This window comes from Diadema setosum, chromosome 20, assembly GCF_964275005.1.
Source record: "Diadema setosum chromosome 20, eeDiaSeto1, whole genome shotgun sequence".
NCBI lineage: Eukaryota > Metazoa > Echinodermata > Echinoidea > Diadematoida > Diadematidae > Diadema > Diadema setosum.
The window spans coordinates 3,108,034-3,129,943 of record NC_092704.1 but is presented as its reverse complement, the minus strand read 5'-3'; the positions used below and the strand labels follow the sequence as shown (position 1 = coordinate 3,129,943).

Genomic DNA, 21,910 nt, shown 5'->3' with positions numbered 1-21,910 from the left:
GCACATATTTCACCAATACATGGTTTTGAATATTTTAATTGAATATTTCACCGACTGATTGTTTTTGTATGACATTCACTACCATTCTACACACACATATTTAAACTAACTCAAGTGGGATGATGCTGATATTTAACGCTTTTGTCATCTCGGGAAGAATGATAATAATGAGACAATCGTATGACATCCACTGTCTTCATTGGCTCAATCACACACACACACACACACACACACACACACACACACACGAGCACTGAAAAGTGGACCTGTGTGCTATACAAGTACATTGTAGCCACTATTATTATTATTATTACTATTACTATTATTATTATTATTATTATTATTATTATATACAGACAGTGTGTATAAATAATCTCTGATGTGCGAGGGTGGTCTCTTATCTCTATCAGTTGAAGGCAAGATACAAGATACAACATTGAGCTGTACCATCAAAGCAATTTGTAACTTACTGCCACAACAGTCACAGGGTCACCAAATTTTGACCCTTTTTGTTTTGACTTTGCTAAAATTTCAAAGTGACTTATAATGATTGTTAATGTTAGATATTATTGTTGATATCGGTGCATTAATTTCATGGATGTCATCTGTAGTATGTTCTTAACATTGTGATTTTCAATTTTTGATGTATGCCTACAATTATCTAAAAGGATAATTGACCTGGTTATGTATGTTATAGATTTTCTTGAATTAAGAAACTTTTCAATCAAAACTTCATATTCCAACTCAACCCTTGAAACCAAACCATCCCAAAATAATTTTGAAAAGAACATCAAATACAAACGAACCACACACTCTACAACCTAAATTACAGCTGTACATTGACTCATGTTGCAAGCTCTTCACATACTTTGAGAAGCACCCATACCAGAAACAAAGAGGCTGGTTATAGCAAAACCCTCATATCAGATGGCGATATCCTGTACATGTTTACATCCATGTAAGGGAGCACACATCCAAAATTTCAGTGGCGGACCCAGGGGGAGCACACCGGGCACCCCCCTCCCCCCTTTTTTTTTAAACAAGAGAAATAAAAAGAAAAACATGGGGGAGGGGTGCATGCACCTCCCTTTAATTTTGTAATGGTGCCCCCTCTTCATGGAATTCCTGGATCTGCCCCTGGATTTACATCTTCACCCTGTAACCCAAAAGGTGAATCAAATCTGATTTTGGCCTCCAATGTTTGTATCTAAATTATGTATGTATGTATGTATGTATATATATATATATATATATATATATATATATATATATATATATATATATATATATATAAATATATATAAATATATATATATATATATATATATATATATATATATATATATATATATATATATATGCTGTATGTCCCCCCAAAAATTAGAACGGTACCCTCCGCAACGATAGCTTTAAAAATAGTGTATCAATCAAAATACAATTTCAGGATATGAAATCTATAACTCATTGCCCACGTCTTACAGAAAACCCCGATTCAGTGGTAAAAGAGAAATTAAGAGTTTTGTAGAGCATGTCAGAAATCTCTTCTCTCCAAGTTCTATTGTGTTCACACATTAATTTGCATATCCAGGAGCAGCAAAGTGCTGAACTTGGAAGAAGCAGACTCATGACATACTTCACAACAATCAACATTTCTCTGTGACCGCTTCATGAAATTGAATGGGGTTTTATGCAAAATAGAGCCAAGATGTTATATTTTAAGACTTTGAAGTAGCATTTAGACGTTTTAATCATATAGGGTGTTACCAGTGCGAAAAGTGGATTGTATTTTTTTTTTTTGACAAACTAATATTGTATACGTATATACATGTATACATGATTTTGATTTAAAATAAAAATCTCTTCACTTGACAAAAGGAAGGGTGCCCCAAAATGTGTTTGTTCTTCAAACATGTAAACCATTGGTACATGTATTTACAGTATGATACATGTCCATTTCTGGAGTTCTGTTCTACTATTGATAACATTTGACATACAAATGGACTACAAATTACTTCACACACACACACACACACACATATATACATAGTGTATATAATATATATATATATATATATATATATATATATATATATATATATATATATATATATAAACACACATACATATATATATATAATAGATAGATACCCACTTTGTAGTGTCTTCTGTGTAAGTTTTTGTGATGTGTGTTTTGTCTTGTCCATGTGCACTTGAATATACATGTACAATGTATTTCTTGGAAGATTAATCTTGAAAGGCTGGTCTAAGCATACTGTATGACGCCGACTCCTTCACTTCTCTTGATATAAAGCCTATGTGCTGTATACTTTCCATTTGCCTTCATGATGTATGCTCTGATGTACAATGTAACAGTCTTTATCAGATTTGTGGAAATAAATTGAATTGAATAAAGGTCACATCATTTTGTGACCTGAATTTGTACTTTGTTGTAATGAGAATTTTGTTACAATCAGAGGGCACTGTGTTTGCAATACACACACACACACACACACACACACGATTAGAGTTACACATACCAGTACTCATCCAACAGTCGTACCAAGGAGTCAAAGGGAGGCAGCACTCGGGCAAGCCAAGCATTTTTTTTTTCTCATTTGTACCGAAAAAGCACTGTTTAATCAATAGAACACAAATCAAACCAGGTGTAACATCATGATGTACAAGTTTTGAAGTTAAAAGAAAAAAAGATCTTTATGTTTACACAATCAAAATGCTACACCAACGACCTGAAACTAACCTGATTTTTTTTTTTGACCAACTTTTGTTTAATCATAATACAAACAAAGTAACTGTATAAGCATTTCTGGGTAAACCGCACCCCCCCCCCCAAAAAAAAAAAGAACCTAAAGAGAGTGATGGTAATGCAATGATCTTGACATAGGTATACGTACATGTACATAGATTTTTGGTGGTTGTTTGACCTCTGAAACTAATCTGCATTACTTCTTTACAAAATACTGCAGATCAAATTACTTTGTCATTATCAAATTGAAGTCTCAAATATGTACCTTTTACCTGCATAATGAAATGTAAATCCTAACAAGTTTAAACACAAGTACACTTCAAAAATGTTAACTTGTAACCAACATACACTAATATACAGAAGAGAATTTTTTAAAGAATTAGACAGTATGTACATTATGCACTGAAAAATAAAGCATAAAAAGGGTAAATCTCCAAATGTGAAGCCATTAGCTAATCTCCACTGTGTTCTGGTTTCAGCTGAATTGTTCATGTCTTTCAAAACTTATCAATGGATTCAAGCAAACCTTCAAGCAAACCTTGAAGGAAACCTTCAAGCAACACATTATTAATGGATGCTTGTAAAATTTGGCAACAATGCAAGTGCAGTTATTCACAATGCAGTACATAAATGTACAGTGTGCCTCAAAGCTGAGATTGAACATATGATCTGCACATTCCTATCATTTAAAATTACAAGTATGAAGATGACACATTTCAACTGACCGATCATCTACAGATGTCCGTCCCTGCCATAGCGGTTTGATATGAGCTTGCAAACTGGTTCAGGGACGTACTCAAAAGTGTTGATGATATAAGGTGATTTCTAAATTGCTTCTGCAGGTGTGGTGATAAGAGTACATGCTCTTCTACTCGCTTGCAATTCACATTTTTCTGCCGCACTTTATCAAACTACAGTACGTCATTCCTGTACATGTTTCCTACAAGCAGTCCAACATCGTTCTTGTTTAGGATATCTCTATATACAGCAATTCCCATGTAAGAAATACATTAAAATTCTACAAGATAAGAAGAAGCATCACGCTTAAAATTAAGTAGTTACTTTTGGGAGAACAAAAGCGTCCTTTTCCCCTCTGTGATAAATAATATATTGATCCATTTCTTCAAATAACTAAGGAAGTTCATATCATCATTCAAGTTATGGAAGTCAACTTAGGCGCATGGGTATAACTTTAAGCATTTTATGACTACCAGGTTTTCACCTTGCAAGGAGCATGTTTCATAGCAGAACAACATATATATTAAAAGCAACGGAAACTGACTTCTACGTGTACATCTTGCCAGCGGAATTGCAATAGATTTAGATCACACAAGAAAAGCTGTTATCACACTTTAGTTTTACCATCACTGAGATGTTAAGATCAATCAAAGACACCTTTTTTTTACCTCAATCTTAAATTTCCTGATCTGAGTAATACAGTAGGATATCTTACTAAGTGAGGGCTACAGAGAAGAATATGATATTCTAAAGTGCGAGATAAAAGGGAATATTCTGACATTTATCAAAACAGCAAGTCCTCCATTCAAGTTAGGACAACCCCCATCATCTGAAGGAAATATCATGTGAGAAAACACTACTTACAAATCTTTATCATATCTGCCAAGATCCCATGAGCCGACGCTTTACTTGCGGCCTAATCTCTACATGCCCAAGTTCAAATCTGTACAAAACAATGAGAATAAAGTAAATCTGTGTCAATTCACGTGTATGGATCATTCTTTACAATATCATTACAGCAACAATTTGCAAAAGCATACTGTACCTCTAAACATATAACATTGACATTTGATTATGCTTTAAACTTTTGTACAGACTTCTACTCATACACCTTGATTTTATTAATCTAAGATGATCACTGCGTCTTTTGAAAGAAAATTTAATTTGAGCATATTTGGGAGCTTATTCAGGACATAGCTGTGCGCAATGTTTGCGAGACAATGGGATAAGAGACCATAGAAGCTGTAACACCAACGCTCATGGGCACTACATGGCCTTGAGCCTGAGCCATTGAGGCTGCTAGGGCTCCTGGCTGCAAGGGAGCTGCAATCAACTGGGCGCCTTCTCTGAGGGCAGGGCCTGGGGCCGGAATGGCATTCTCTGCAACAATGGGAACCTGAGCAGCACGCGCGGGGTACATAACGGGGGCAGTCGCAGCAGCAGTATGATGTGTAGAGGTACCGAGGGACCTACCTTGGGACAGCAGTGATGCTGCTGTGGCTGTAGAGTTTACCAGGTGGGTCTCGGCTTGCAGGACAGCAGAGGTCGCCTCTGCACGCAAGGCGCGCAAGCGGGCATTCTGCTCTAGGAGGACGTCGTTGGTGGATGTCAGGTCGGCCACTGTTTTGCGCAGCTCTTCATTTTTGCGACGCAGTAAGGCATTTTCCTCTTCCAGGTCGCGGGGATCTTGGCTAAACCTGCTGTAGCCTGGTGGAAGGACCTCACGGTCACGAACCTCTCGTGGTTCGCGGGATTCCCTATCTCGGTAGAGCCGCTCCCTGTCCATACGGTCAAAGTCTTCATACCTGGAATGCTCGAGCCATCGTCGGTATCTGTCATGCTCATACTCCTTCCCATAGCGGTCTGGTGGGGGAGGGGGGTATGGCCTGGCGTATCTGCGATGCATTCGCTCCTCGTGTTCCAAGTCTCCACGGCTCAAGTGTCGATAACGACAAGAACTGGCACGGGTACATTCACCATTCTGGTAGTCGCGACAAATCGGGACATCCCCGTCTGAAGAGCTGGGTGTAGATCGCCTTTTGGAAGCAGCCTCTTCTACACCGGGTGGGAGATCGCCAGTCTGGTGGTAATATTCTTCTTCTTCCTTGCTGCAGTGAATGAATTTGCAATTGCTGCGGGTGCACATTTTATTCTGGTAGTCGTGGCAAAACTGCATCTCTTGCTTAATCTCGGCCTGCTCGGGATGCCTAAACTTGCACCTACCGCCGCGTTTGCACACGTTGCGCAGGAAGTCCCTGCACACTCCATCTTCACTGTTGTTATTTGCTGTGCCATTTGTTTTAACCATGGTGCTAACCCTAGATCAATCTAGCAAACCTAAGCAAACTTTCCACTACGCTCTCAGTTACTGTCAAATTCGGACCACTTTGGCCTAGCTTGCACTGCGCAGGGGCCGGCCAGAGCTCGCAAAGGAGGGTGCGATGTCGTCAAGCTTTCGAGAAGACAACGCAGTACTTTATATGCAGCAGTTAAGCACGCTGGTCAGCAGGCTGCAAGGAGTCTTGGTTTCGCTCGTGGTGGCAATGAGACCTGGCAAAAAGAGTAGCGCATAGAAATACTGCATGCATGCTGAAAACAATTGCAATCATAGCTGTATACGATGATTTATGCAGCACTGACATTAATTAATATTGCTTAACTTTTCATAAACAACAGCTTTGATTCTTGTACTATTGACTTCATATACTTTCCTTTCACTTTCCTTTCTTTTGCCAATGCTTCAATTAAAACAATGACTTGTATTCTGTTTTATCAATTTGTAGAACTTGCCCATTTTTCTTTAAAAAAATAAATACATTGGGCAGACTATGTCTTGACAGACCATACTATGTACATGAGGAAATTTGTGCTCTAAGTTCTTTTACTAATTTGCTGTAATAAAAAATGGAAAAATAACAAAAAATTTTAACACACATGGACACATTAATATTGTTCAAAATGTTTGGAAAGAACAAACAAAAAGGACCATCGTCATTATCGTTTTAACTATCTGCTACAAGCACTGGGGTTCTGAGAAACACAGCACAATGAAGCACAATGTACGGAAACCTACATGAAACAAGACAGACAGAAAACAAACTTGCAAGGTTGGATAGTATCATCCACAATGGATGGCTGATAAGTGAGAAACAAACATCTAGGCACAAACACATAGGCCCGAATTCACAAAGGTGGCACAATAATGTCCATAGTTTAAACCATGCACAAAGACCGTAGTTTTGCATGGGGCAGCAAGTAACGCATGGAATATTTCATTACGAAATCAATCATTCCGTCCACGAAATGATCATTTCGTAACAAAATGACAACATTTCATTATGACAATTTTGTAACGAAATAGGCTATGTGACACTTGGCATCCAATACAAACTACGGTCTTTGTCCATGGTTTAAACCATGGGCAAGATTGTACCTCCTTCGTGAATTCGGGCCAATGAGTAATTTACCTTGCATCTAGACTGGATAGACTGATGGATTTCCCTTACCACTGTGGCCCCATGTACATTTGTATACATTGCCTGTACACTGGTGAAGAGGCCATTTTTATTCCCGCCACCCCTTCATTATTTGTTTTCATTTTCTTTCTTTTTTTTAACCTCTTTTGATGGCGTTGCTTATAGTAAGATTTTGTGTAAACCAGGGAACTAAAAAACCCTGCTTATTGGTGCAAGGTAATTTCTCTGGTGGGTAAAATCGAGGGTCATCTGTCTATTTACGCCACCAAAAATAGTACCAAATAAGGCATGCTCCTAAAATAAATGGACAATCAATTTAGAAAGCCCCCAAGGCTTGGTCAAATATATACCTACCAAGTATACGTATATTATGTCATGTACCCAGATCACGGGAGAAAAACTAGATTATACACTTTCTGTGTTACAAATTTTACATTTTCAAATGACTAAATGGTAAAGTATATCTTTGCCTATTTCATGCCTTCACTGATGAAAAGCTTTAGTTTTGAAATGGACCATTAAAGCTCTATAAACCTCCCAACACAATTGTAGTACTCCTTAAAAATAGTAGTCCTCAAAAGAAAACTCTACCCCTCACTCACGTTGACATTATAATAAAAACAAATGCAAAGTGTGAAGGAAAAAAACTTTCAGTTTTATAACCACTGGAAAAAAAGATAAAAGTTAAGGAATTCTCGGTTTAGCATTTTAAAGATTGATATCAGTGTAAATAACAAATTTTGAAAATGTTATGTTACTGTCTCACAACTATCATACTTTGTATGAAGTATTTGATTTTAATTCTTCTCTTTGCAATGTCAGTGCTACATTTCAACGACTAAAGAACAATTTTGAATAACAATGCCTTTTCTTCTTCAATCACTGTAAAATGAGTAAATTTAGAGGTTTTTCTGTACGGGTTGCTGGGATATGTGTGATGCTTAGACAGTTAAGTATCATCTTATTCAAGTTCCATATACAATGTATGTGGCTGCAGTTGACAAAACTTTTTTGTTTTGATTTCACAATTCTAATTTGATTGGTTGTGTGACAAGGGGCAATTTATTTTCTGACTGGTCTTCACATCCCTCACTCAGCCTGCTAAGTCTGAAAGTGTTTCAATGCCAGCAAAAATATCCTAACCACTCTTAATACCTTCACTTCTTCCACGATGTTCTGATAGCACATAGGTGTTGTGTCAGCTTGCCGGCATGTCATTCATGGAAAACCTGCAAAGAACACAAAAAAAAAAGTCAAGAGTGAAATTCATTGATAGCGTACTTTATAAATGTTTACCTCACTCTGACACAAGGCAACCAAATTTCATATGAATTGCCTTTTAACATGCCAATGAAAACAGAAAAATCAACGAAGCCAAACAAAGCAGCGATCAGCATAAAAAAAAAAATAAAAAAAAAATGAGGTGTGATAAGCATTTTTTTTTTTTCAATTTTACAGTCTGCCAGTTTGGAATACAGTTTGATGTGATGTTTTGTTTGTAGTTCTTTTACTAGCTGTGAGCAATGTCAATGGAGGGCACATAAGTACCAGTATACATGTACCTGTAGTTGTACCCTTTTTACTTGCTTGAATTTTGCGAGCCAGAACTCGCAGAAGTATAAAAAAAAAAAAACAAGAGACCCGCGGGTCTAGCGCTCACCTGAGTATCGCAAGTTCACCTTTCACGCAGTCACTAATCTAAGTTATTCACAGCTCTACTAAAATTTGACCAGGCATTCTCAACTAGAAGATGAAAATGTACAATAAGGGCCAAAATTTTTTTTAAGATTCCTTAATTTGGGGGATTGGGGCCCCCTGGGGCCCTCTGGGTGGGGCATGGTGCCCATTTTGATAAATTGAGATCCTGACCCCCTAGGGATGCTACCTGCCAAGTTTGACGAAAATCCATCATGAGGTTTTCAGGAAGAAGATGAAAATGTACAATTCAGGCCCCCATTTGGACCTTCCCAAACCCCCCCCCTGCCCCCAAGAGGGGCACCCCTGGATCTGCTATGAACAAACTTGAAACTACAGTCATTAATGTACTCACTCATAGTATTATCTTAGCTCTATAACTTCTGATTCTAGAGACGATTTTTAAAGATTCCTTCATTTTGGGGGGTTTGGGTCCCCCTGGGGGCCCCTGGGTGGGGCATGGTGCCCATTTTAACAAATTGAGATCCTAACCCCTAGGGATGCTACCTGCCAAGTTTGGTGAAAATGGGTCATGGGGTTCTCAAGAAGAAGATGAAAATGTACAATTTAGGCCCCATTAGGACCCCTCCCCACCCCCTCCCCTGGGTCCCAAGGGGGGCACCCCTGATTCTGCCATGAACAAACTTGAAACTAGAGTCATCAATGTACTAACTCATAGTATTAACTTAGCTCTACCACTTCTGGTTCTAGAGAAGAAGATTTTTACAGATTCCTTAATTTTGGGGGGTTTGGGCCCCCCTGGGGGCCCCCTGGGGGGGGGGGGGCATGGTGCCCATTTTAACAAATTGAGTTCCTAACCCCCTAGGGATGCTACCTGTTAAGTTTGATGAAAATCGGTCTTGGGGTTTTTAAGAAGAAGATGAAAATGTAAAAAGTTTACGCACGACGGACGACGGACGACAGACGACGGACGACGCACGACGAACGTCGGACGAAGGGCGATCGCAATAGCTCACTTGAGCCTTTGGCTCAGGTGAGCTAAAAATGCACACTAAAGGTTTTGTTTCCTCATTGTTTCGAATGCCAGTGGCAATTTGCAAAAGTTACATGTAAATGCCACAAAAACGCCTTTCGGCTCCATTTCCGCAAAAGTTTAATGCCACAATTCTTTACAGTACTGGAACATCCATGAAACTGAAGAAAATACAACAATGGAATGCTTCCTGTGACATGTTAATGCTGTACTGTAGTGTTCAGCTCCAACGTTTTATAGCACACCAAGTCCTAATCGAACTCATAATCTAAAGCAATTCCAATACAGATATTTTCAGGCAGGACAACACACACTTATTTTAATGTAATTTACACTGAGCCGATTGTCTACCGATACATATTACGAAGAGATAAATGTGGAACACATTTTCATGCATTTTCTACTGATATTAGCAGTAGCACAGCCGAGTGAGACACAGCTGCCTAGCCCAAGTGACTTCATGGTAACGCAACGGTGACCGAATGTACAAAATGTAATGGTAGGTGATGTTAAAAGTTGAGAACCTTTTCACCCCGATTCCTACAGTAATTTGTACTTAGGCCTAGTACTAGAGGGCCTACAGTGCTACATTTTCTCAGCCCCAGAGTCTGGAATATGATATGATGATTCCGTCTGCCTCGCTGTCTGAGGGTTTGACTTTGAACAATCTCTGCCTGAGAATAGCAGGGGACACACAGACCATGTTGAACTTGTAAAAAGGTTAGACTCCGAAACTCTTTCAGTCAGAGAGCAGGAAGTTATACTTGGAATAGCCTTTGTGCGGAAGCTGTCGTAGCAAGATTCCTCTTGTTAAGTCTAACTTAACTGCACTGGAATTAAGGAAACAAAAACATAGGCCTAGGCCTCTTTCTAAATTTATTTAATCCGGCCAGATTGCATAAACTGACCACTCCGCGGAACTCCACCTCAGGCTCCGGATTGAATCCTTTGAATGGCCCTCTAGTCTAATTAGAAGTCTTCAACTTACTGGGCGTCATTATGATGACATCATGCCCATACTGCCATAGCATAGGTAATTCAGGAAATTCATGTGTTGTCTACACATGTAGAGATGTACAAAGCACACAAATGTCAATATGGAGGACAATGTCAATGCCAATGGCCAATGCACGCAACACAACGAAGTTTGGGACGTGACATTACTGGAAGCAGTACTGAGGTGTGAGGGGTTAGTGAGGGAACACACATCTAATTTTCATCGTGTTAACGACGCTCTAGATCTAGATCTACATTTGTACATAACTCTAGGCCCTAGGACTAATATCAAAATACGTGATTTACGGATGTAGAATCGATGTAGGTTTCAAGGACATTGATCACCCACTGGCACTGTGGATAGAACATGTTTTAGAATCTAGTCAATTGTGTCATGTCACTCGTAGGCCTACTCGTGTGTTCTGACCTGTGTTGATCGCGAACTGTCTGCTCACCAATCGATACAAATTAAACTCATCACACTAATCGTACATTGTCTACATACCTTCACCAAACTTTACATATGTATAAAATCTTTGAAATAAGCACTATTTAGCAGTATTTACCTTTTTATTTGACGGACGTCCACAGCTCTGTACTCACACGATTGATTTGGTATGCTTCTACACAGCGAAAACGTGCTGAAGAAAGCGACGATTCTCGCCGGCGTTGTTTACAGTATGGTATTGCGCAGCTAAGCTACGCTGCTGCGCTGGCGGGTGGAAAGGAGATTGCACAATCTCGAACAGTGACGAGAGTAAAAACAAAACAAAGGTGGAGAAATATGCAACTATATTGAATGGCATGCAGGTTTCAAACATCTCCATGGACGATTCCCTTAGACTTCAGAAATGTAGAAATATACTTCTATGTGCACTCTTTTATGCCTCGCGTATCGATCTGTATGTTATGTGTGAGAGCATACCACTACAAAATCTGTGAGTGTATCCGTCCGATGCGTAGCCCCACCATTGTACCAGCGACTACTTTAGTAGTAATAAAGTATCGGGTGACACGACATTTAATATTGCTCACACCCTGCTATTATTACTAGGGTTAGGTTAGGGTTAAGGTTGTGGTAGGCTGTTTCATGTGAGGACTAGGATGAGGGCATGGAGCTGTGAGTAAGGTAAGGCTAAGGGTTATGTCTTTGGAAAGAATCTCATGTTTTTAAAGTGTGCAGATATTTCATTGGAACAGTGTCCGAGGAGAAAAAAAAAATGCCATGGAACTGTCCAAATCCACGAGGTTCTGCACAATACTAGTAATAACGGAAAGAAGAAGAGGAAAAAGAAGAAGGAGGAGGAGGAGGAGGAGAAGAAGAAGAAGAAGAAGAAGAAGAAGAAGAAGAAGAAGAAGAAGAAGAAGAAGAAGAAGAATTGTTAATCTATTGAATAAGGTAAAATAACTAAACATATAATGTCATTGGTATGATTGACTAATGCAGGCTATGCGATGCAAATAATATGCATGCTGACTTGTTCACCTGAATATAATACCTTCAACATCACTTTTTAGTGGCCAAATGTACACAGGACATAACATTTCTAAAGTGTTTTTTTTTTTGCTATTTTTTTTTCTCCAGATTACATGGGTAAAAAAGGGGGAAAGATAACTGTTTCCCCTAACTCATGTGGAAAATTACAAAGGCGTTAATAATAGGATAATTAATAGCAGTAATGTTCTGGGCAGGGGTTGTTCAGTTTCGTGCGTGTGTTTCGGAGCGCAGTTACATAATAGCTGACCTTTTCCAAGCATCTTTTTTTCACACATCAGGTCCTATGCTTTGTAGCATCTGTGAATCGAAGTGAATTTTTTCATTTTATATGATTTGTGAAATCCATCAGCACTCCCTAATCGTCGGCATTTCATGACTGCTGACAAGGATGAACGCCGATACCTACAATACTATGTTGTAGATTACATAAATATATCTCTTGGGATGCCACCTGTCCCTCGTCTGCAAGTCATTAGACTACGATAAAATAAATTGTCTCTTACTTCAATTGGCGATGCAATCAGCAACATGGCGTTCTCTCCACGCTTCGCCACCGCAGCGACTCCCTTTGCACACGGCACTCTTAAGGTTCGCGCGGAACAATGACCCAATCAGAAATGAGAAACGTCGCAGACACACATCATGGGGTCATAGTCTAGTTGCAGACGTTTCTTCCTGTGTGAACGAGCCGTGCGCATAAGTCTTCATCACGTGAACGAGGTGTACAGTACTCGGGAGCTTTTGTTATGCGTTGTTCGAGTGTCGCAGTTGTTGTTGTAGTGTTTTTTTTTTCTTTTTGCGTTTTGTATGATAGAGATCAATACAATGGTTTGTGCTCTCAGCTCCCTGCCGTATGTTAAAAGCACGGGTCAATAAATGGCGTCCGTGATAACTACGAAACAAACTGCAAGTGCTTGTCTTGTTTGATCTTTCTCGTCGACGCGTTTCGTGAATGTATACAGAGAGTCGTGCTGTACCTATAGCCCAAAGTCTGAAATTGATGGGAATTCACTATGCATGGCAGGCGGAACCGAGGGGGCCGTGGGGGCTCGGGCCCCCGCACTTTTTGTGCACCATACAAAGGAATACATTAGGTGTCATCACTTTGGGCCCCCACACTTTTCTTAACCCGGAAGTACGTAAGTGGCACTAAAAAGAAATAGATAGAGATATATTGATGTGTGATCGCGGTAAGGTTATGTTTTTTTTTTTTTTCCGTTGGAGACCCTTTTTTTGCTTGTCAGCTGAAGAAACCCGGAAGTGGAAGGGAAGAGATGAGCTGAGGACCCTTTTTTTTTTTTTTTTTTTTTTTGGGTTGTTAGCCATAGAGCTGTAGTGGCGATATGTAAATACAGCTCTATGTTGTTAGCTCATCAAACCCGGAAGTGCTCCCCCCCCCCCCCACTTTCAAACGCTCCGCCGGCCGTGCTCAGTGCTATGCACTCGTTATTTTCGTGATATACAAACATGGCTTGAAAAAAAAAAAAGTGACGCAGAAGTGTCTCCTCTGCCGTAAAGTTCAAATTATAAGATCATTTACCCAAATTATACTACTTAGTTGCCGTTAACCATTGTTTGCTGTATAAGAGTCGGCAATAATCATCAGGCAACTAGAAACATTTTATTATGATGAACTGTCATTGTACACATTATCGTACTTATTTCATCCTTCTCTTGATACTGTAATATATCAAATGTAGGAGCGTTGTCGCTGCAAAACCAAGCTTCAACCACTACAGACATGAGGGAAAACTCCTTCATTGCTATTCCCAGAATTTTGTCCACCCCGACTGGTCATCACATCCTGTGGTCAGTCTACACACCCTACCTCCCTAGGAGCCTAACCTCTCCCATAAACATTTCTGGATAACTTGTCTCCCCATTGTCTACCAGTGCTAAGTTTCTCCCCCATCATCCCCATCATGTAAAATGTGAGTCACTGGTGTCAGTGACCCATGGATTGACAGTGGTCATTACTAACCTACTCCTTTGTTTTATTATAATCTGAATCCCTCTATTTTGAATATTTGAATATTGTAGATTAAGCCCCTCCTTCGAGTATAGATGTATTATAAAAGTGACCATGTGCTTTGGTCAAGAGTTCTCTCTTTCACCCTCTTCGGGTAAAGACACAAAGCGTTGGTCTCCCTTGCCATCCCTCTTTAGGGGCAATATATGGCCGTTTGATGGGGAGTACCTATTAATATATCATATTCCTGTAAAGCGTTATATCCTCTTGTGACTAAATAAAGAGCCTGGATTTGGATGCTTATATGAACTGGTCTCTTGGTCCTTTCTTTGGAGCGTCGAGAAAACGTTTAATACCAATGTAACACCGATTACGCCATCGAAAAACAATCAACGCTACAAAATAAAGGTGTTACAATACTATAGTAAATCCGTAGGCAAAAGTAATTGCATGTAATATTTATTGCCGTCCATTTTCACCTGCATGTTTGCGAGAAACCGCTCATTCCATAAATACTCGACTCGTCACTCTGATGAATTTCATTTGCCTTTAGAGGCCCTGTTTACCTTTGGGAGCATGCAGTGATTTGAAAAATGTTCAAGATATCAGATTTGATGCATATGTGTTGGTCTGTTGTCAAACATCCCATATAGAATTTTTGCAATCAAGCCTAAAATATAAGAAGATATCACTATTTTTTATAACTGTAGACGGTTTAGTCTAGAAACATTCTTATTATAACTATTGTTCACATTTTGTATATCTAACAATACTTAACATTAATTATACTGATTCAAATTTTTACATTGGTTGTTTTTATCCCTAACTCACATAATGAAGCACTAAACCTCTTAGTGCGTTTTTGTTTCATCTGCAAATAGTAAATTATACCTTTAAGGACTGTTTTGACACAATCTATATTTACACTTGCTGGACCTAATGGGCTAACCTCTGTGATAGTTTAAATGCGTCCCCAATTTTAAGTAGGGCCTACTTTTAAGAATAATTTGAAGGAAAAAATGAAAATTTTATATTCTATAAGAATCTATCTGAATTTTACCATGAATATCATTAACATTGTGAAATTGTAAAATTGTGCTGATCCTTTAATGGTTGCAAAGAACTGGAAAATTCAACTTTATTTTCTGCTAAAACCAAGCAATCACTGCTGAGCGGCTCCAACCATGCATCCATTACCTATCGTTTGTAGTCTTCTATCTTTTTTTTTGTCTTTTATCTTCACACCACGTAATAAGTTTTCACACGCACACACACACACACACACACACACACCTTTATTTTTCATTTCCATTAAATAAACAGTCAAAATCAGATACAATGCATTAACAGAACATTTTGTAACAATTTCAAAAAATGTATTTGATGTGATCACGAGTATCAACATAAACTCATTTTCTAAGGTATACATGTGCATAATACAAGGATTGGAATGCATGGAAATGGAGGGTCCCACTGAAAAGTAAAGTTTGTATTATGAGACCCTCGGAAAATACATAAGAGAACAAAATAATAATGACTTAATGAAACTACAAACATTATAATTATGAAACACTCTCTCCCCCCTCCCCCGTCTCCCTCTCTCTCTCTCCCTCTCCCTCTCTCTCGCTCTCTCTCTCTCTCTCTCTATTTCCTCTCTCCTGCATGCCTCCTGCATGACAGTGACTTACTGTATACTCTCTAAAAAATATCGAGTGAAAAAAAAAAAAGATTTCACTCTTGAAGGAGTGAATACAAAAAAGAGTGAATTTAGCGTGAAATTGGAGTGTGATTTTGAGTGAAAATGTTCACTCGTTTTAGAGTGACCTCAGGGATCACTCCAAAATCTTCGAGTAATCCCTGAGGTCACTCCAAAATGAGTGCAAATGAACATTTTCATTCAAAATCACACTCCAATTTCACGCTAAATTCACTCTTTTTTTGTATTCAATCCTTTAAGAGTGAATATTTTCACTCGATTTTTTGAGAGAGTAGTGTAGGGATTTGTCCAGCGTGTTTGTTTCGGGTTAGTTAGGTTACGGTCTCCATAATCTCAGTTTCTCTTGTTTTACCACTTTTTATGTATATCAGTCTATCAATCATATTTTAATTTGTTGTATTACATGCGGGGGGGGGGGGGGTGTACCCTACAAGCACTCATGCGTTTTCCTCCGCATTTCCAGCCTTAAATTCCGTATAGGTAAGTTTGTAAACTTATCCTTCATTATTATGAAACTATAATAATGTATGAATTCACAATTTCTGCAAAATATTTATATGTTTCTGTCGGGATAGAAAATGAATGAATGAATGAACGAACAAACGAACGAATGAATGAATGAATGAATGAATGAATGAATGAAAAATGAATGAATGAAATATGGTATGGAGAATGATTCCAAAAGATAAAAATTGATCAAACTAAATTTTATAATAAACTGAACGAGAATCTATGGCAGACGCAGCTTCAGAATCATCATCATGATGGTCATATTTTGAATATCGTATTAAGTACCCTCTTCAAAATAAGAAAGAAAGAAAGAAAAAGAAGAGTGCAATGCAAAACATTGAAAACACGAGGAAATGGTATATGCTTGAACATATGAAATCAGGTAATATACATGCATGCGGGCAATGATTCCAAAATATGTTCATAAAATAATCCTTATTGTAGGAATAAACAATAAACCATTATTGATCGAGAGTCGGGCATATACTGCAGTATACTGAGATGCAACATTGGACAGTCAGAGTGATATCATGCTATTAAAATGCCCTCTTCAAAATAAGAAGAAATGGAAGAAAGAAAGAAAGAAGGAGAGAGATTTGTTTTTGCGAAAGTTATGAGTAGTTCATGCATGCCAGTTAACAGGTAAGTGCAATGGTAGATGTATACTTGGTGTTCTTACAGACAAGGGAAAGGGCGCCATCACGTCATCTCACTCGCACTATTGCAAGTGATCGTTGAGGTTATAGTCAGGTCGCGTAGTGAAATTACCGTTACACGGCGGATAAAAGTACCAAATTTGGAGAGATGACCCTTCATGACCTACTCATTGATATTTGAGTAGGAGCCCTCTGTAATTTTTTTTTATTTTCATGGTATAAATGCTGAATTTATTTTGCAGAAAATATCGCGGGCATGAAACTTTCGCAAATTCGCGAGGAGCTAATATTTGCAAAAGCAAAATGCGCGCGATTCTAAACAATGCATTTGATGCCAGTGGCAATTCGCGGAATTTTCATGCTGCGAAAAAGACCGTCGGCTCAAGTCACGAATCATTCGTGTCGCGAAAATAACACCGTATTTATGTATCTGAGGGAGTAAAGTAACAATAAAACGACGTTCACATTTGTTGTACATGTTTCAAGTTTCATGGAACTGGAAAACAGGAACCCAATCTTGAATTCCTAGATCAACAAAGCATTTGAAACACGGAGGTGGTTGAATTAATGACCGATTTATGAAGAGAAAAACGCTTAATGCTGTTAAGGTGTCACAGTCCCTAATATTCCCAGTTTGAATACGTATACAATATCAAAGGGGCTTGGAAGGTTTTCTAATGTCAAGGGGTGGGACATCACTGACCCTTGAACACACCCCCCCCTCCTCCCTCAACGGTTCGCATCCCCCTCCATCCCCCCCCCCCCCCCCATCATTAGAAAACGTTCTGCAGCCCCTTTAATATCGGGTCTATATTTATGTACATGTATAGTACATAAGTGAACCGCCAATAGTACATCACACTGTGACACCTCAACAGCATTTTCTATTCATAAATCGTAATATATTCAATAACCTCCATGTTTCAAATGCTTTGTTGATCACGGAATTCAAGATTGGGTTCATGTTTTTCTAGTTCCATGAAAAATGAAAAAATACAACAAATTTAAACCTCTTTTTTGTTAGTTTACTTCCTCAGATACATAAATACAGTGTTATATTCACGACATGAAATTTTCGCACATTGGAGCTGACGGTCTTTTCGCAGCATGAAAATTCAGCGAATTGCCACTGGCATCTAATGCATTGTTCAGAATCGCGCGCATTTTGCTTTTGCGGATATTAGCTCCTCGCGAATTTGCGAAAGTTTCATGCCCGCAAAATTTTCTGCAAATTGAAATTCAGCATTTGTACCATGAAAATGAAAATTTTACAGAGGGCTCCTACTCAAATATCAATGAGTAGGTCCTGAGGGGTCATCTCTCCAAAGTTGGTGCTTTTATCCGCCGTGTAACGGTAATCTCAATATTTGACATTAAGCGACCTGACTATTATGGGTAGACATGTGGATTGCCGGAGTAAATGCAGCAATGTTGGTAGAACACATCAGTGAGAGTTTGAGGGAAATGACAATCCGTTCAAAAGTTTGAATTTTTGACATTTCTGCTAAGTCACTGCTGGATAAGAAGATAACTACAGCTTGTGATGTCACATGATTGTGTAGAACGATAACAGAAAATAAAAGAATGTTCAACACATTTTCACTTTTCTCGCATAATAAAAGACGCTTTCCCTTGCCTCTTTCAGAGGCAGTGGGAATAATAATTATTTTAACAGTGACAAGCCGAGGAAATGTGCACTTCCTTTAAAAAAAGATTGTGAAATTCTCTTTATATTTTCTTTATATTTTCCTAATTTTGTTATACACTGCAAAAAGTCCGGTGTTAAATAGTGAACACCGAGCTGGTGTTAAATTTTCGGTGCTCGTTTATGGTGTTAAATTAACACCTACGGGCGTCATTTCCAAAATTTAAACTGTTTTTCGAAGAGTTTCTTAGTAACTGCACTTCTTGTTGATTTTTGATTTAAACAAGACGATCAAGAATTTTACATTAAAATACTAGATTTTTGAAAAATGTGAAAATAAATTTACACCAACGTAACACCAGCTGGTGTGGTCCCTTATTGAAGCTGGACGGGTGTTAAACCATTGATATTAACACCAGCGAATATCAAATCAACACCATGTGGTGTCATTTTTTAATTAACACCAGTACAGTGTCAAAATAACACCAGGTACAGTGTCAAATTAACACCACGAAGTGTCAGGTGAACACTTTTCAACACCATCACAGTGCATTTTTAACACCTGTGGGTGTGATCCTTTATTGAAGTTTGATCGGTGTTAGATTTAACACCCGTGGTGTTAAATCTAACACCGATGTTTTTGCAGTGTACGCATGTGGAATCATACACTTAACTAGTCTTTTCATCCAGCAGTAACTGTGCAGCTTCTTTAAAAATTCATAACTTTTGAACGAATTGTCCGATTTTCCACAAACTTTCACTCAATGTGTTGTACCATAATACCGCTGCATTCACTCAGTCGACATGACAAATGTGTATGAAGGCGGACTTGCAGAAAGCACATGTACTGTCTTATTTGTAGCTACACCTCTTTAGTATGGAATCAGCTCGTAGGCCTATATCATTACTTTGATGTACCTCCGTGTATGGCAATGGAACCCTCGCATCAACAAGCGAGTGTGCACGGCGTGCGTGTCCTGCCCGCCTGCCCGCCCCCCCCCCCGCCCCCCCCCCCCCCCCCTTCATGAAAGAGTATAGAGTTTGCGTGCACTTCCTGCTTTAGCAGTGGCGGATCTACGGGGAAGAGGGAGGGGTTAATAGGGGTTTAACCAACGAACTACCCCCACCCCTTCCTATGGGGCTGCCAAGTGAAGATGTGATGTTCAAGTTCAAGTTTATTTTTCATACAGCATAAAACAATCAAACAATTCATATCATGAAAACAACCGGGCCGGCCATCTTTTCGGGCCGGCCATCTTTTCGGGCCGGCCGGCCATCTTTTCAAGCAATGCTTACATGGCGGCCCTCTGCATTATTGCTTCTTAGATATAATATTGCTATTGTAATCCCTGCTGCATAGACATGCATACTATAATATTATATCATTAATTTCCTTTTACATTGTTGTTCTTTATGCAAGTCAAACGACTCTGTTTTATGTTTCCCATGTTCATGATTATGTAATTTATGTATATATTGATTTGCAGAAAATAAAGTATCTATCAAACAAACAAACAACTGAAATGGCGAGATACGACTGTAAGAAAGAGAAATACCCACATGCACATACACAAAAACAACAAAAACAACAACAAAACCAACACACACACATATATATATATATACATATATATATATATATATGTGTGAATTTGGGGTCAACAGGGAAGAGCAATAGCCTTGTGAATCGCTGACTCCTAGTAAACTAATCAGGAAGCATGGAAAAGTATATATACGGTTATAATCAATGTCCCCCTCCCCCCCCCCCCAAAAAAAAAAAAAAATACAGTGGGAACCTCCGCAACGATAACTTTAAAAATAGGCAATCAATCCAAATATACAATATTGTAGGGTCGATATGAAACTGTAACTTATTACCCACATCTTACAGGAAACCCCCATCCTGGGCCGATTTGCTTCAGTAGTCAAATAGAAATGAGGATTTTTGTATCATGTCAGGAATCCCTTCCCTCCAAGTTAGGTCCCCAAGAGCACCCAAGTGCTTAACGCGGAAGAATCATGCTGACCCATGACGTGTTTTACAATGATCCACATTTCTATGTCACTTATTCAAACTGATATAGTTTTCTGCAAAATGTTGGTAAAATGTTATATTTTTAGACCCTGAAATAGCATTCAGACAATATTATTCAGACAGATTAATCATATTGGAAGTTATCAATGCGAAAATCTGATAGTGTTTTTTTTTTTGGGGGGGGGGGGAGGAGGGGGGATACTGGCAATAGAGAGAGAGAGAAAAAAAAAACAATAAAGGATTTGAAATGATGGTTTCATTAAAAAACAAAAACAAAAAACGATACTTCTGTCCATAAACTGTATTCTTAGAGATATTATTTTGTTGTAACATTATAACGTAAATGATAATCGTACTATTCAACAGAAATTTGGAAGAGATATTATTTTGTTGTAACATTATAACGTAAATGATAATCGTACTATTTCAACTGATTGACAAATTGCCCTACATCGACGTAAATGAGCACTGAATTGATCAGTGTTTTAGTAGTAGCCATGATAAAAAATCATGGGCGTACATACTCGATCGACATAAATAAGCACTGAATTGATCAGTGTTTTAGTAGTAGCCATGATAAAAAAATATTTACGTCGATGTAGGGCAATTTGTCAATCAGTTGCAATGAAAACATCACGACGGAAGAATTTTCATGAATTTGAATCGTACTATTCAACAGAAATTTGGAAGAGATATTATATCTATTAGTATCATGTGTATTTAAAAGCTTCAAATGGAAAAAAAGAGGTGTGGGCATTATTGGAACTAATTGCATGTTATTGAAGAGAAATCTGCCGTTTTATCATTTTTTTTTTGTCAATTGTGAACTATAATCATGATTTGAATATTGCACATTGTTTGTAAGATTAAAACCGAAATTAACAATATAATTGTTAAATGTTTCTGCTATATCATCTTTATCAGTAGGACCTAAATGATGCATGCACACCATCAATATAAATTTTCACTTGTTTTTTATTTTTTTATTTTTAGATTTCACACCTAGTTCATCTGTATCTCAGATGTTTTCCTTTGCGAGATGTATGCCTACCATGGTCTGTGGATGTACATAAAAAACGCTTTCAAAGATAATGATAGTCATAGTACATGTTGTACTTAATCGCAAATAAATAGCTTTTTATGTAAAATATACTTAGTATACCACAACTTCCATGGTGTTCCGACTCCGGCTCGCACACGCCTCGACCAACCATGTA

The 21,910-nt window shown here is 38.4% G+C and overlaps 1 protein-coding gene across 2 annotated transcripts; it reads right to left on the bottom strand.

Annotated features, from left to right (window-relative positions):
• Nucleotides 1-2,607: 2,607 nt before the first annotated feature.
• Nucleotides 2,608-11,479, bottom strand: LOC140243270 (zinc finger CCCH domain-containing protein 10-like). Of its 2 annotated transcripts, XM_072322941.1 has the most exons (4): nt 11,230-11,469; nt 8,134-8,207; nt 4,976-6,052; nt 2,608-4,445 (listed from the first exon to the last, which is right to left on the bottom strand). In XM_072322941.1, the coding sequence occupies exons 3-4, from the start codon at nt 5,808-5,810 to the stop codon at nt 4,426-4,428; spliced, it is 855 nt and encodes a 284-aa protein (XP_072179042.1). In that variant the 5' UTR covers nt 5,811-6,052; nt 8,134-8,207; nt 11,230-11,469; the 3' UTR covers nt 2,608-4,425. The 2 variants fall into 2 exon arrangements, with proteins under 2 accessions (XP_072179042.1, XP_072179041.1); XM_072322940.1 differs by having other exon boundaries at nt 2,608-6,052; nt 11,230-11,479.
• Nucleotides 11,480-21,910: the final 10,431 nt, after the last annotated feature.